Here is an 18,433-nt window from a genome sequence, read left to right on the forward strand (position 1 = left end):
AAGAAAATTAAATTGCCAAATTCCCATTTTCAAATGGTAAAAACATTTCGTTTCAATTTTAAGTATATGCAATATAAAAACAAAAAATTGAGTATTTAACAAAAATTAAGTTACAGTGTTAACAAATAGCAGCATTAAATAACAGAAAATGACAAGTTATGGCTAATTGTAAATTCACAAACTTAAAAATTTGTCAAAAGTGTTTACAAAGATTGTTTACAAAAACTTACACAAATGCTTACAAAAAAACTGCATAAATAAATCATGTAAGCTACTGTTTTATGATTTTATCAAAACACAAGTTGTGCAAATAATAACGAAATTGCAATACCTAAAAACAGCAGTATTTGTCATCATTTTAATAGTACTTTTCAGCTTCTTTAAATGACAAAAATCAATTGTTAATGTATTTTGTACTAGTTGTCATTATTTATGTATATTCACATAAATCTTACTTTATGTATATGATACATAATAAAACTACATTAGCTTTTATTAGCCATAAAATACATAGAAATTTAAACTCTAAACTTTAGACTTTATATTAAATATTCTTATTGTTTAACCATTAGTGTCATTAGTCTCAATTGATAATTTTTTTATGTCTGTCTATATAAACTATACTTTACGTATGTAACATATTATAAAATTATAATAGTTTTATCAGCCATAGAATAAAAAATTTAAAAGAATTTTAAACTTTAGACTTCATATTAAATATTCTTATTGTTTTTTAACTAATCAGTTATTTTCATGACTTCAGCTTCCAACTTCAATTTCTCCACGGCTTCACGCAGTTTCTCGGTCAATAGTTTCTGTATCTCTTCACTGCTTCTGTTTTCTTTATGCAGTTCGTCCAAGTATTCGGTGAAATCGATCGCCTCACCGACTACAACCGTCAGGCTTTTGAAAGGTTTCAGGTAGTAAGGGGGCCTTTCACTGAACATAATGTCGTGCATACCTATATAAATAAATGAATTTTTAGAAAAAGAAAAGCTTTAAAATATATTGCACACAATAATATAATATATTAGTAATGATTATAACTGACAGATAGGATATTAAAAAAATGGGTAGCATGCACGAGGGGATAAAATTCCTCGGGTGCACAAAGACACTTTTGCACGAGGGGATAAAGTTACACAGAGGGCCATTTTTGCATGAGCAAAAAATATTGCATAGAGACAATTTTGCACAGGTTAAATTTTTTTTTTTTCCTTAATTACTATTATATTTTTAAATTTACTTTTTTTTTATTATCACCGTTACCCCTAACCCTTACCATCGGTTGGTAGCTTTCTTTTTTTTTTATATAATTTTTTTTTATGATAGTTTTTATTAGTTATTTTTTTATCTTTTTTTACATCACTGTTATCTCTAACACTTACCCTCGGTCAGTAACTTTTTTTTCTTAAATAATTTTTTAGTTTTTTTTCTGTTTTTTTTTTATTTTGTCTGTAATTTTTTTACTCTTGTGCAAAAATGTAACTCGTACAAAGTTGACCCGTGCAAAATCATCTTTGTGCAATTTGTGCCCTTGTCCAAATTTGACTTAATGCATAAGTATCTTTGTGCAATTTAGTCTTCTCGTACAATTTTGTGTTTGTGCAATTTAGACCCATTCCCTAAAAAAATTGGGTAACTTAGTTTAATATAAATGTTAGGGGGGCCTCTAAATAAACAAAATGTCATACCTATAACAATAAGTTTATTTAAGTTTTAATTTTAAAAACTAATATTCTGGATATATACTTCATTAATAACTATACATAAAAGCATATTTAATAACAAACTAAGTGACTTATCATTATGCAAAAGAAATGAGGCTTCTCACTAAACATTATATCATGCATTTCTATAAAAATAAGTTTTATTATATTTTTTTATAATTATTGTGAATACATTATTTTAAAACATGATAATTTTCTTAACCATTCATTATGAAATATATAAACTAATCAAGTAACTTAGTGTAATATAAATGGTGGCCTATCATTCAACATAATATAATGCATTCATATAAAATAAATACTTGTTGTGTATAAACTAACAATTAGTATACATAAAACTTAACTATGTAAATTTAAGTAATATGTATATTAAGAAAGCCTTTCAAAAAAAAATCTTTATTACACTTTATTAAGGTCATAGGGGGGTTTACCATGTTTTTTACAAGCTGATCTTATTTTATAGAGTTTTTTTCAAAGATTCAAGATATTTTTACCATTTAAAAAAATTCAAATTAGTTTTTGAGATATGACCAGTAAAAGTCGTGCCGCATAATAGGTTCCCTATGAGAAGGGAAAACTAAAACTGTGAAAAAAGACTATCTTGTTTTAAATCTATCTCCTCCTATATTTTCAAGCAATCTTCTTAAAACTTTCACAGTTTAATCTTTATACAATAACAAAAAACTGGTACTTTAAAATTAAAAAAAAATTTGTAAAAATATGTCTAAAAAAAAATTTTTTTTTTTTTTTTTTTGTGATAAAATTTTCATTTTTTAATTTATTAAAATTCACAAGCAAAACTTTTTTCTTTTAATATAAGGAACATTTCCTGAAAATTTGAAGAAGATTACTTAAAAAATGAATGTAAATTTTAAAATTTCAAAGAGAATTGATCCCAAAAAATTTGCGGTCCATACGTTTGGATTGGAAACTTTTTACAAAAAATAAAATATCTCAAAAGGTAAATGATATTTTTGAATTCTATAAAAAACTGGCTTGTAGTTTGTATTTAAAGCTTTCATATAAAAGCTAAAGTTAATTTTTGTGAAAAAAAAGTGTGTTACCCTCCCTATGACCTTAATTACAACTTTAGTATGTAACTTAACATAATGTGTATAAAAAGGTTTTTCCTTGCTAAAAACTAACTCAATTTATTATATATTGGTACAACAGTTGGAACTTTATTTAATTTCAATGAGGTGAACAAGTATTATGCAAAACATCTTAATATATCTATATAAATAGTAAATTAGAAGGACGATATGAACTTTGTCATATTCAAATGTAGAAAATGAGTATTACTGGGTTGCCAAATGCTTTTGGGAAACTATCTCAAGGTTTTTACATTACACGTTTTAAGTTTTTTTTTTGTTTAAAATTAAGCTTAAAGTAAAAAAACTATGTTAAATAGTAAAAAAACATAGAAAAGATATATTAAAGCTTCTTTAGATGTATTCATGCATAAAAAATTCTTGATGAAGACAGAAATTTTTATTTATTTGATAGATTTTTTGTGTCACATCGAAATTTTACTACTTAAAATATAAAAATTGTTTAAAGTTCCAGGTATAATTAATGATTGTAGTTAAAAATTTCTTTAATTCCAATTTATATCTTTAGCCTAAACTCTCAAATTCCAGGTTTTTCCAAGATTTCAGGTTTTTTGGCAACCTTGATATTATGTAAAAAACAACTTTACACACCTAATTACAGATTGAAACTAAAATAGGAATTTCATCACATTTTCAATCAAATTTACTTAAAATTGTAAGTTTTAATAAAAAATTTTAGTACTTATAAGACACACATAGCATAGAAATGATGTGTTTATTATTATGATTACCAAAAATTTATTAATATAACACACCTAACTAATAAAAAGTCAAAATGTCGTCACAAGTAATTTTTATATATAAATCTATGCTATAATTAAGTTATTAATATACTATATCATAGTTTATAAATTTACAATGTGTATCTCTCTTAAATGGTATTTAAATACTTAAAATTTTAAAACTTATTAATATAACACACCTAGATGGTAGATTGGAACGACAATCGGAACTCTGTCACATTTCTCAATCAAGTTTCCCACTCCCGTCTTCCATTTCAAACTTTCCAACTTCAAATCGACTTTTCCTTCTGGAAAGATGTGAACCCATCCTGAATATTTTAATTTAAATTTTAATATTATTGTAATACATAACAATTTAAAATTTAAATATATTAAAATCAACTCTACCTTTGGGAAAGGCATGTTATTATTCAAGTAAACATTTTATTAAATAATGATAATAATATTGTACATTTAAAATTACTAAAATTAACTTGAAATCAACTCTACCTTCTGGAATTAAGTAAACCCAACCTTATTACTTTTTAACTTTTTATTATAGTATAATAAATCTAAAACTATCAAAATTAACATCAAATCAACTCTTCCTTCTGAAAGTATGTGAACCCAACCTATATATGTTATTCCTTTTGTTTTCATTGTAGCTTATTATTTCAATTAGAATTTAAATGCATAAGTATATTATGTTTTGTTTTTATTTTACAAGTTTAATAATATTTTTGTTTAAATTAATTTTTTATTAAAATATAAATAAAAATATTTTAACATCTTGAATTATTAAAATTAACTTCAAATCAACTCTAAAATCTGGAAATATGTGAAGCCAACCTAAATTTTTCTTAATGTTTATTTATTTATTTGCTTTTTAATTGGTATACAAGTTCTATCATAAAAATTAGTATATTTACGTAAAGCTATCCTAAATTTTAAATTATTATAGTTAAAAGTTTAAATTAGTATATTATGTATGTGGACCCAACCTTTTTTTTATTCTTTTTATCATTTATTCGAGCTTATAATTTCAATAAGGATGTCAAATGCATGTGTATATGATGTATCATTTTTATTTTACAATTTTATTTTGTTGATACAAACTTGATTAGATTTTAAATAATATTCCTTATTATTTTTTTAAATTTTGTGACACCAATCCTTTAAATTTTTTTGCTTATATAGTTTTTATTCTTTTATATAAAATTACTATGTTACGCTCTGTTTGTATGTATTTTTAGACAATTTTTTTATTATTAACACAAATATATTTTGAAAATAAATGAACCATTCTACTTATTTTCTTATTCTGTTGTTACAGTTTTATAAAGAGGTAAATTATAATTTAGTTTTACTAAACTGAAAGTCTATTGTTTTCAAGTATAGGGCAACAGTTTTTAAATCAAAGTAACTGACCATAAAAGTTTTAACAAAAATGTATTTGAAAACTTTTCAAGCACAAAAAACCCAAACTAGAATCAATTTATCTTATACCAAAACAACTACTTTTTACATAACAAAACTTTTTTTTGTATGCTAGAGCTAAAAATATTCACATTTTACATGGTATCAAAACATGAATAACTAAATTTTATTTGAACTTGTAATGGAGAGGAGTTTCCTATAAAAAAAATTAGAATATTTTAAAATTAAGTAAGAAGTTAATGACATACAAAAATATCAGTTTTAGAAAAATATAAAATAAAAGAGGTGTAAATTAAAAATACTTAATAACTGATTAGCAATTAAACTTAATATTAGCACACTATACAATGTTTTCCATGCACTAAACACAACAAAAAGTACCAACCATTGTTGTTTAGTTTTTGCAAAGCAAACTGCATTCCAATCTGATCCCTGGTTGCTTTTCTGTCGATTGGAATGACTTGCCCCAATGCAAAGAATATGGAATGCCTCTTGTTGGTGAAGAGAACATCGCTTGCACCTAAACACCACCTCATATTAGAAGCATTGATGTGTCTGTGATTTCGTTTGATACATGGAAAAACTTGTATGTCACTTTGTTGATGGATTCATTGATTTTATAGATTTTTTAAAACTAAGTAGCTAAGCATTAATTAATTGGTATGTAGCAAAGTAATATTTAACTTACCTTGAAATAAAAAATGTGCTGAATTTTTTAACTAAAAGAAATTAAGTTATTAGAATAACAAAGTTCAAAAATGTTCATTTTAACAAACATTTAAAACTTACACTTCTACAATGTTAGTCTTACCTACATAATAACACTTTTGTACATAAATTATCATAACAAATACTTGTAACTGTAAAAGATACCTGTAACCGAGCATTCCAAATATGAGAGGGTCGTCGACGTTCGAGTGGTGGTTGGCCACGGTGATGATGGGCCTGTCGTTTTCCTCAATCAGTTTTGTCAGTCTCTCCGGGTGGTACACTTTGGTTCTGGTGAGGAACTTGCACCAGAACTTGCACAAAGAACCGACAATGTTCATCTCAATCGTGCTGGCCACTCTCCACCAAAGCGGCACCGGTTCCTTGTAGAACGGCCATGGAACTTCGTCTTTTTTATCGCACATGTGGATGTTTGTTTTAATAAATTGCTCTATAAATTTTTGATAATAGTTTTAACAACTAATGTATAGTAGGAATACAATTGTGATACAAATAAATTGAATATTACTTAAATAAATTTACCCGCACAATAATTTGTTCTTATAAATTGAATAACATAATCTATACAGTATTTTTCTAAAAAACTATAAAAAATATATAAATACAAGAGTTGAAAAATATCTAAAAAGGCAAAACTGCTCTATAAACTATAGATAAAAGGATAATTGTAGTTTATAAGTAAACTTTAATAACATTACATTGAATATTTACTAGCACAGTACTATTGTTTTTACTCATAAACTTAATAATGTATTTTGTTTAAAATAATATATTTTGCAAAAAAGTATTAAAATATTAGTTAAAAAATATGCAAAAAACACCATTAAATATGCATAAAAAATTAACATGTGAAGGTGTAACGAAATGTTAGATTATACATAACTTTTGTTGTAAAACTTTATTTTTTTAATCTATAGATCATTAACCAGTTTTTTTCTTAGTACATTAAGCTACTTTCAAAATTGTGTGTTTAAAAAAAAATATGCATAGTTTTATTTAACAAAGATATAAATGATTGTAGGAAACTATTCTAGTCAAGTATATTAACATAAAAGCTTTAAAGACATTTTTACTTGAACAAAAACCTAATCATTATAATACAAAAAAAAACGCGTATGATCAAACTGCCTATTATGAAACTTATTTAAGTTGTTCACAGCTAGTGTATGCCATCATAATCAGAAAACAATCATAATTATTTTACCACCACTTCTCATAGTGTACCCTTTTCTTGTCCAAACCAGCTCTAACCAGTTCACTTGCAACCCACTCATTAAATTGTGGCGGACCGCAAACGTATGCGTCTGGTTGCATTCCATCCACACCAATTCTTCCAATGGCTTCCACAAAATCTTGAGTTCCTACCCTTCTTGTTTTATACCTAATGTTAGGTTTTGAGTTATCAAAAACTTGTTTGGTTACTTCTTGAGTGATATGAAAGTCACAACTGAAGGAGGGGTCTGATTCACAAACTGATCTGATTTCTTTTTCAAACAGCAGTTCTTCTCTGGTCCTAGAAGACAAAACAAGGTGGGTCATGGTTGGGTTTTTTATTGCCATGTTTTGGTACTTTGAATCTTTTCTGTGCATGAACATTGACAGTAGTGGGTTTATACCAATCCCACCTCCAACCAGCAACATGGGTCTGCAGTCTTCTGGGTTTTCTGGTTGCTCGTAACAGCAATCACCACCAACTCTCATGTCAACTTCATCTCCAACCTTGCACACTGTGTTACACCACAATGCAGGAGGGTGGTTGCTCGTCTTGATCGCCAACACCAACCTGTTGTTCCTTCTGTAGTCCTCGGGTGAGTTGCAGATGCTAAAACCTCCGATTGTTGCAACAAGCGGGATTTTCATGTCAACCCATTGACCCGCTTTGAAGGCCAAGTCATCATGGTGGTTTTTGTTTGTGGGCCGGAAAGTTATTTTCTTCACAGTGGGAGAGAGAGACTTGACGTCAATGACCTTCAGTGGCCTTAAAACTCTCAAACTGGTAGTCATTTAGGTGTTTGTTATTTATATGATTGTCTAAAAATTTTTATTTGTTTAATTAAATATGTTTCTTCTTAAAAACAGTCTGTTTTTTATACATAAAAATAATTATCTAGTTTTTTGATCAATTGTTTACTATGATAAATGAAATAAATCTATTAGACTTAAATACTATATATACATTATTCTAATGTTTCTTTCAACTAAAATAAACAAGTATTATTATTCAAATAGACTAGTATTAAATAAATTTAAAATGTTTAATTTTATTGCAAAAACTGTGAAAACATATGAAAATAAATGCTAAGCCAAAAAACCAACAACTCTGTTTTTTTACTTTGAAAGCTAAGTTTTAAATTTTTCACACATTCTTCCTGCTTAATTCTGTTTCCTGTTTGTGTAGACAACTGGGTTTCAATCTTTTGGCATTCAACACAGAGAGTTATTAGGGCCCCTATGCCATCAAGCTGCATGGAATTTAAAACTTCTTCATAATTCAGTAGCTAAACTTCTTAGTTTGCAATGTTGGTTAACTTACCTTATATTCACTTAATCACTTATCTACTTAATCTTATAAATTTATTCAAGTTGCTTCTTCATACTTCAGTGGCTATACTTGATAATTAACTTACCTCATCTTCACCTAATCACTGATCTACTGAAATTTTTTTTTCAAGTTGCTCTTCTAACTTAAAAAAAAACTAAAACATTCTAAGTGAGTGAATAAAGAATAAGAGTTAATATTTAAAACTTTTTGATAATAATATTATCTGTTTTACTAAAATATTTAAATCAAAGAAGTTACTTACACACTTTAGCAAACTGAAAAAAGAGTTTTTTTAGTAGAGCATGTGAATTATCACTTTATTTTCTGAATGTGTAAGTGAACATAACGTATCATATTTGTGCTTATTCAACTTACAAATACTAAATTTATACAGCATTATTTGGATAAATAGGTTTTAATTAAATTATAAAAACTAAGACTTGTTGCAATTTTGTTATACAAGTGCATAGACTTTTTTTCAATTAAAATAGATAGCTTTTATTTTGGTTAGTTTAATGTAATTTTATAAAGAGGCAGGTAGAAATACATTTGATGTAACTTACTTGGTTTACATTCAAAAAAGGTAGAGAGAAGATTAGACTGATGATTTTCTACTACTAAAAAATATTAAGTTTAGACAACAAAAGAAACATCTGTATTGATTGTTTTGTAATTTAACTTTAATGAAGTAATACACATTTTAATAAATTGGTAGGTAGCTCTTTTTTATTTAGTGAGATTTACCAGCAATTTTTGGTAGTAACCTAGGATGATGTCACACCGATATCAAACTGAAAATATATTATATTTGATGTCTTTTTTAACCATAATTGTAGGCTAAAAATCAATGGTTTAAGCCTAATATGTTTAATATTTAAATATATTTTGTTTTAAACAAGCTATATAAATACATACTAAGAATTAAATTTATTTATGATAAACTAAAATATTTAATCAACTTTATTTTACCATACCATAATCAATATAATTTATTGTATTGATATAATCACTTTACATTGTCAAATAAAAGAGATTAAAAAATAAAGTTTTATTATTTAATGATAAACATGTTAAATTTTATTTATGTATTTGTAAAATATATATTTTTAGCCTAAAAATTTAGTTTAAAAAGACATAAATATAACCTTTTTTCAGTTTAATATTGATGCAACATCATCCTAGGAAATTACCCAATTTTTTTGTTTACATAGCTTATAAAAATATAATAAAAAATTGTAAGCTCTTATTATAAAAAATGTATGTAAATGATTTATTTCATGCACTACCGTTTAATGAAAAATAAAGTAAGAGCCCATTTTAAAATTATCATGGTTGCCACTGACCAAGCTGAGAAAAATTTCCTGACTTTTCCTGACTTTTTACCAAAATTTTCCTGACTTTTTAAAATCAGTTTTAATTATATAAATTGTTCACTTAGTTTAATAAAATACTAACCGAACTATTTAATCTATTAAAAAAGAATATACTTAATTAACTGTAAAAAAAGACATAAAAAAGTAAACTATATATCTGTTGTATTAAATATTTCCTCTTATCATTTAGTATAAAATTTGTAACAAATAAATATACTCTTATTTACTTTAAAAACTTAAGTTACTCTACAAAAAATACAAACAATAAGTAAATTTAATCTTGGCATATACCTCTATTATAACTTAACTTATAAATTTTAACAACTTTGAAAAATTATAAAGAGGTAAAGTATACACATTAACTTGTTACATAAAATACTAAACTAACTGCTTAGTTGTAAAGAACTGAATTATTTGAACAAAAAACACTTTGATTCTAAAATTATGCTAGATAAACTTTTGTGTATATATCAGTTATATCAGTGTCCTTGCTACAGATCATCAATACTAAAAAGCTTACAAAATCTGCTTGTTCAAGTACGGTACTCGTTCAGTATGCTAATAGAGATGTTTGCAGTTTTATAAATGATATTTTACTAAATTATACCAGGTGAAGGCGTTGAAAATAAAATAAAATATTTTTGTAAATTTAAAGGAAAATTTTGGAATTTTTTCAGACTTTAAAGGACTTTTAATTAATTTTAACCATTTGAAGGTTTTGGAAAACAAGGAATTTTGTAAACTTAAACTGACAAAACCTGTTTTTTTATTTTAATTTTATCAAACTTCCTGACTTTTCCTGACTTTTTTCAAAACCCCCCATTTATTCCTGACTTTTGTCGTTTTTTTTTTAATTTTTCCTGACGTTTCCTGATTTCCTGACCGAGTAGCAACCCTGAACTATTTTCTATAAAAATGTATAAACTTCTTAATAAAACTTAAGGGTTATGCTTAAGTTTAGTTTTGAAAAATTAGAGTGTTATAAATAAATACTGAACAGATTGACTTGAACTTCAGATAATGTAAATAAAGGTTAATATTAGTTCTTTTTAAATTATTCATAATTACATTATACATAACTACATGATGTTTTAGAAAAAAATTAGCTATTAACCTAAAAAAAAAATTCTTGTTATGAAGTCCTAACTTTTATAATTACCAAGTAGAAAAATTTAAACCAAGACATTGTTAAAAAAAAAGTGGTTAAAAAGTTTTTTTTTTAACAAAACTCTCTTCAATCAGAAATACACTAAAATACTTTTTTGCTTTTTGTAAAAAATTAATGTATTTAAGTTAAAAATATATGTCATGGGCTTAATATATATTTTTGGTGGCCTTGATCCAGCTTGCAAGCTAATTTGATTCTTTTTGGAATTAAAACTCATTATACACATTATCAGTTTGATAAATTAAAAGTGAACTTTTCATATAGAGTTGAAAACGATTGCAGTTGTATACAATAACATAAATCTAAATGCATATGAGTAGCATAATCAATTTAAGTTGTTATTATTTGTTATTCTGTTTGCAATTATTTAATTTACTATTCTACACTACTATTTCCAATCTTGGCAATTCCCTGTTTTGTTGGTATTCATAAAAATAACCATATTTTACAATTTCGCCCTATTACCAACTTAAACAAATATATTTTTTTATGCTACTTTTACAACAATCAATATTATGCAAATAGTGTTTAACTAATTTTATTTTTTTATTTTTTCATTGGAAACGATTAGTAGGAACTTAAACAACTAAAAAAGAAAAATATGACAATTTTATCCAGCTATAACAATTAATCATAGCATCATTTTTAAACAACTCTTCAAACTTATGAAAACTTTATTTTTGATAAGCCTTTTGCTAATGATAAAAAAAATTCAAACAATACTTTTTATATTTCGCGAGTTTTTTTATTCAAATAAAAACTTTATCAAACACTGAATTAAATAAAATGTCGAATAATGATTTTCTGTTTAATTCTTTCGCATTAGTAATAGTAACTGATGCATGATTTAAGTAATACTTCTTTTGACTGATTAAAATATATAAGTTTTATAAAAATGAAGTTAGACTATGATAATTTTAATCTAAAACAAGGACACGTTAATTGACCAGAAGAATAGTTAATATTTAACTTTTTAAATATATTGCCTTATCTAAAACTACAAGAAAACTCTAAATTTATTTTTTAATTCTTTTCATCTTTTTAATACTATAGTTTTTTATCTTAACTAAAAACAATTGCTGAATTTACTTAAAAGTAAAGAGCTTTTTTAAATTATATTGTGATTATTAAATATTTTATTTACTACTAGGTTTTGGTGGCATAAAAAAATTACGAACATTATCATTTTGTTAATATAACAAAAAAAAATTCAGTAACTAACTAAATTTAATTTTTTTATAGAAAAAAAAAACCTTGTAGTTTGTGTTAATTTAATTGCACTTTCTTTGTATATTAGAAAAGCTTGTTGTTAAAACGAAGGTAATTAAAAAAATCTGTTAAAACACGAACAAAATTAAACTGCACAAGAATAGCGAGCGTCAACAGCTCCTAAAACAAATTAGGAAACTTTACTTGGACTCATAAGCTATTTGTTTTAAAAGAAAAATTGAAACCCTGTTTTGCAAAAAAAAATTATTATTAAACGATTGACGATAATATTTTGAATGTTTCATGTCGTTAACAAACGGATGACTTACATATACTATTTAATGCCTTATAATTTGCAAACCCTAATTTACGAGCATTAACTTAGCTCGATTAGAATTTTTGCGATTTTTAAAAAATGTCCAAACTTAAGATACAATTATATTATTTATCTTTAAAGCTAACTAAGATTTTTTTTTCTAGAGAACGCTCATTTGCCTTTAATTTAAAGAAAAAATACATTGGATTTGGTTTTGAATTTTTAAGTGGGGCCCCATAGAAGAATTTTTTCTTTTGGAATTTTCACTCTAACGGACGTTTTAGCCAAAATAAACAATTCTTTTTTTTTTTTAGTATTTTAAGTTTGCTGTGTTCTCAAGGGTTGTAGCTCTTCAATTCAATTTTCTAATATTTTAATAATATATAGTAATATTTTCGAATGTAAATTTCAAAATCCTTCAATTTTCTAACGGTAACTGTAGCAAAAAAATTATTTTATTTATACATTTTAATTTATTTATATTTATACACTTAATTATGACTATTCTAAAAGTTTAACTCTTTTTTTTTATCTAAACTGTTTTTTGTAAGACATGGGTCACATTACCAATGTACATTTTACTAAAATTATCATTATTTAGACATGAAACTCCTCATATTTCTTATATAAGGGATTTCATATTCAAATATACTGTGTATATATGATGAAGTTTATAAAAAATTATAAACTTTATTGTATTTCAAAACTATAACTTAGCAAATGAATAAGCAAAAAACAGCTATTTTAGATATTTACCTAAAACGTCATCCTATCTAGACTAGTATACATTAATGGAATATGGTTTATGTAATATTTTAAATTAAAAATCAAATTTATAATCAATTGTTTAAAAGAAATAAAGCAAGAAAATTAAAACTTAGTAGTAAATTTATCAAAAAAAGTTGGACAATAAAGTAATGCTAATAAAAAAATACCCACAAATACCACACTAATGTTTAACAAATTTTGTTGTTCAACTTCAGCAGAGAATTAACTAAGTTATTGTATGCGTGTAGGTTATTATTTTTCAATTGTAAAATCGATAAATTAAGTTTAACTCTTACTTTTATTTATTTTGTAAATAAATTGAAACAAAATATTCACTTAAAAGAAGTAAGCTTTTTAGAAAGATTTGTTTTCTAAAAAAAGTTTTAATACTCAAAACGAGTCAGTTAATAAATTTGACGTTATTACTAATAATGAGCTAAAATTATTTAAAAAATTGTTATCCATGTATACCGATTATTTAAATACTTTTTTTTAATTACTTATACAATTTTTTTATTAAACTTAAAATAAGTAAAAGGGCTCTAAAAAAATTTTTTATATTTTTTTAATTAGTTTAAATAAAAATAGTTTAAATTAGTACCACATGGTTTATTCAAATTAATATTCATAAAATGCTTATACTTCGCTGTAAAACTTCATTTAAACATTAAAAATAATCATAGTTTTAGTATATAAATATGTTAAAAAGTTAAACAATAATTTAAAAAAACACTTTATTATAAAAGAAATTTTTAATAGGAATTTTTTGTAAAAGCAAGTTGAATTGTATGTTATTAGTACAAGTTTTATTTTTGGTTTCTAAATTTTATATTTGTATAATTTTTTGTTAAAATTACAACGATCATTGTTAAGTTAGAAAAAAGTGTAAAGACAAAGGAAAAGAATTTTTTTAAAGAATGCTTGACACGTATTGACTTTAAAGTTTCACAAAACTCTAAAAATTAATTAAACTAAGATAAACACAACAAATTAAATTAAATTAAATACAGAAAAGCAATGTTGCTTGTTTAAAAAATTGTATTTCGATCACAAGCTAAGAAAAAAACGTTTCAAATTTAGATTATATTTTTTTATATTTAAAAAACTTATCTATTTTTACTTAGAAACAAAATAGTATGTTTCGAAACATAAAAGTTAATTAAAAAGGTTTATATGAAAGTTATCAAAGTTTTAACTTGTTCTATAAATCCTACCGAAAATAGAGATTTAACTAAACAATAACAAACTAGTACGTATTTAAAATTTAAGTTTTATTTTATTCATGATATCAACGTATACCTTATAATAGAGTTTATATATATTGTTTCCAACAGATTTTACTTTTAATCTAAATAACAACAGTTCTTATAAGTGACGTATTTTAGAAAAAAACAGTTTAAAGTTTTTAAGGTTTTTTGTTTTAGTTGAAGAAATTTGAAAATGCAATTCAGCTAAATTGAGACTTTATAATAGATAATTGTTTTAAAAAGAAATACAGTTTTAAAGTGTTTGAAAAACTTATATTTTATTAAGTTTATTTATAAAATGTTTTTCACTAGATAAGTGCTTTAAAATCTTAGAAGTATTAAAACCTAAATAATTTAATATAATGACTATTAAAGATTTTAGCTTACAAAATACAGTTTATGATCAATTTTTTTATAACAGTTGTAAAACATAGTATTCAAATTTTTAATTAGCACCTTATTTAAACTTAAAGAAATTTAAACTGCGAAAATTATTTCACTTCAACATAAATTGTTTTACTAACGCAACTAATAATTAAATACAAAATAAAATTTAAACATAAAAAAGTATAGAAGCTCAGCTAATACGTTCGTTGTAATTATAGAACTTATTTTTTAATTAATAACTTTTTTTACGTTTTTTAGTTTTCAGTGAACTTTTTTTTTGTAATCCTCAGTAACTAGTAACATTCTTAAACTTTATATTATTTCATTTAATCAATAATAAATTTCAGAACTAGATAAATAATAGAATAAAAACAAAAATTGTAATACTTGTTATGTTACTAGATTAAACAATAGGATGTTAAAAGTTTATTAAATGGTATATAGCCTATATAAGTTAGATTTTCAACAGAACTTAGAAAAAAAGTTTGTTTGAAGAATTTTCTTGAAATATAAAACTAATGTACAACTATTTATTATATAAAAAGAGATTTTGATTAATATTTTTTTTTAACTCATTTGAATTTTATCTCATAAACTTTTGTTGTTTAGTAAAGCTTTGTAAAACTAAATTGTGTGAAAACCAAAGTTGCATAAAAACCATTGAAAATCTCTTCAAAAGAATACCAAAGTTCATAATAGTATTATTTACAGTTTATTTAAATTTTAAAGACGTTCTTAACAAGATTGAAAGCATAAGAAATATTATTAGAAGTGATGTAAAATAAGTGTACTGAGTTTTATTTAACTTATTTTAAGATTTCATGGTTCTACATCGTTATCTTAACAACTTAATTACTATTTAGTTATAAAGTAAAACACTAAAACCAAAGCTGCATTAAAAACAAAACTAAATTTCGTTTAGAAATATGTTAAACACTTTTTAAATTTTCAAATTTAACCAATGCTTAAAATATTTAAATATAAAATAATATTTAAAGCTTTAAAAAATTTAGTTTATATTTTATAAACAATTATTTTTAAATAAATTAACTGTCTTTAAAATTTTACATATATATTTTTTTTGATTAGTAGATTACTTCTGTTTATTGCAATTCTTTTATAAAGAATATCTGTAAAGTATTAAAAGTTTTTAAATTAAACGAGTTTAACTTTTATAAAGTAAATTAAGAACTTTTTCTTTAATTTCAAAACTTTTAGTTAACCTTTTTTGAATTGGTATTAAAAAGGTATGTAATAAACTTAAATTAACTTTTCTACTCATTAAATCTTAAATAAATCATATTTTTTTAATTGCTTATTTCAAATTTAAATGACTTAAAGTTTTGTGACAACTTTGCATTGAAACAACTTTTGAAAATTTTAAGCGATTGTTTTTACTATAGTTGTATTAAAAATTAAATATAAAGAGGCATTAATTTTTTTTAATGCAAGTTTATTAATATTTTATATGCAATGTTGTTTTAGTTAAGATAGATGTAGTATTTTTTAATTAAATACATTTTTATACTTCGTCGAATTTCATTTAGTCACTAACAAAGTGTTTATATCTATTCTAAACATTATTTTTTTAAATTTTATTATTCAGTTTTGCTTTTAACTCCCGAAAAGTTACCGTTCTCAACAGAAAATATTATTATGGAAAATTTTATAGAACTTAATCTTTCAGTTTATTTTACAAAACACATTTTCAGCCAGCAATGTTTACAAGTTAAAAATTGTGATTTTTGAAATATTTAGTTTTAAAATATAAAAACGCTTATTTTTATTGTAAAAGTTGATTCATCATACTTGTAAAATAATTATTTGTTATTGTCTAGTCTGATGAGCTTTTTTATCAACAAAATACTCTTATCAGAATACAATATTATAAACATTTATAACTTAAACATTTTTATATACAACAAATAATAAATTTGATAATTTCGTTTTTTTTTTTTGCCTTTTTACTACACTAGCACTTGCAAGTTTTTAAAAGATGTACCTTGCTAGAAAAGTATAAAAGGTATATCTATATTAAAAGAAATATATGTAAAATATTAAATATTTAAAACGATAGTTATAATAAACTAGAATAAAAGTTTTTAAGAGCAGTGTACAGCAGTTTATAAGAAACTGACAATAAAAGAAAATCGGGTAAAACCGTATAAAAAATAATTTTGTTTGCTTTACATCAACAACCAAATATTATGCTTTAAACAACTTATGAGTAGTTGTGTAAATAATCACAATTAAACTAATTTTATATAAAACTTACCTATGAAAAACTTCACGTTCAAAAACTTTTTACAGTTTTGATGTGTTGTTTGGTAAAGAAAACAAGTTCTAAAGAATCGAGAGTTTAAATGTTTATAAACATTACTTTTTAATAGTAATTAAATTAAATACTTCAATGCTAGTTATGTAATTAATTTGAAGCAAAACATTACTTTGGTCATGTTTAATAAGTTACTTCTGAACTTAATCATTTTCGTTGTTTAAGGGTTTTTAAGAGTTTTAACTTTAATTTTAAATTAAAACTTGTACAAGAATATTTGATGTAAAAAAAATAATTAAAAAAATTAGCAAGTAATCTTTTAAATGCATGTAAATACTTTATATTTGAACAAGCCGAACTGAAAATACTTAAACAAGTAAAAGATCTCTTCTTAATCTAGTTTTGATCTACTTTTGTCAGAACTTAAAAAATCTTGAATAAATCAAATTAAATCTTAGAAAAGATAAAACCTTTTTGAACAAAGTCTATGTTTTACTAATCGGGTTATTAGAAGTTTTTATTAGTTCAGTTTAACAAATCAAGAAATATATTTCTTAAAACTTACAAAATGAAATAAAATTTAAAAGTTAAATAAATCAAAAAGAGAAACATTTAAAATCTAAATTTTTTTACTGCAGCTTCGATTAATATTATTTGATTTTCGTCATATTTCAAGTAAAGCAATCAAATAATTTATATCAGTGTTGTACAAATAGTATAGGTAGATGTTACAAACAAATATTTCAAATGTTGAAATTGCTCTTAACAAAATTAATAATTAATAAGTTTTATTTTTTGACTTCAGTAATGTATCAATTAAGTTGTGTAAGTACACAATTTAGATCTTTTACAAATTGTAGTGAACAGTTTTAGTTTAATAAAACTTCTCAGTTAATTATTCAATTTAAAGAAGTTAATTTTACGAAAAAAAAAAACAGTGCTTAAAACATATAGTTTTGAGTTATGTCTGTTGTTAGATTTTAGAATGTGTTAATATATAAGTTTATATCATTTACTTCAGTTATCGTTATAAGTGTTTAGTTTTATTAAAACTTGCTGTATATAAGTTAACTACTATCACTGAAGAACTCGTTAAAAATCTTATTTTATACATATATGTATGGAAAATTATAATAGAAAGTAATAAGTATCTTTTTTGAAATTCTAATTAAGTTTTCTTCGATGTTTCTATATTGTTTACTTAAGAAATGTTTATTAGTGACAACTGTTAACAAATAATGTTTAAAAGATTCGTTGCAGCTTGTATGTTAAAAGGTAAATAAAAAACTTTTATACACAATACAAAATACTCTAAAAAAGTTATTTTCAACAGAAATAGACTGTAAGAATATATTAAGATAAATGTTTTTTATTATCTTCCTTAACATGTGTTTTCCAATAAGTATTTGTTAAATAAG

At 23.8% G+C, this 18,433-nt stretch overlaps 2 protein-coding genes across 2 annotated transcripts; both read right to left on the reverse strand.

Annotated features, from left to right (window-relative positions):
- Positions 1-586: 586 nt before the first annotated feature.
- Positions 587-6,151, reverse strand: LOC145831920 (tafazzin-like). The gene is made up of 4 exons (XM_082939274.1): positions 5,875-6,151; positions 5,387-5,556; positions 3,765-3,893; positions 587-961 (listed from the first exon to the last, which is right to left on the reverse strand). The coding sequence occupies exons 1-4, from the start codon at positions 6,132-6,134 to the stop codon at positions 738-740; spliced, it is 783 nt and encodes a 260-aa protein (XP_082795400.1). The 5' UTR covers positions 6,135-6,151; the 3' UTR covers positions 587-737.
- A 445-nt stretch (positions 6,152-6,596) lies between these two features.
- Positions 6,597-7,757, reverse strand: LOC145831751 (oxidoreductase NAD-binding domain-containing protein 1-like). Its single transcript, XM_082939076.1, has one exon. The coding sequence runs from the start codon at positions 7,732-7,734 to the stop codon at positions 6,931-6,933; it is 804 nt and encodes a 267-aa protein (XP_082795202.1). The 5' UTR covers positions 7,735-7,757; the 3' UTR covers positions 6,597-6,930.
- Between the last annotated feature and the right edge of the window lie 10,676 nt (positions 7,758-18,433).

The sequence above is a fragment of the Thalia democratica genome, chromosome 3, assembly GCF_965202585.1.
Source record: "Thalia democratica chromosome 3, ktThaDemo2.hap1.1, whole genome shotgun sequence".
Lineage (NCBI taxonomy): Eukaryota > Metazoa > Chordata > Thaliacea > Salpida > Salpidae > Thalia > Thalia democratica.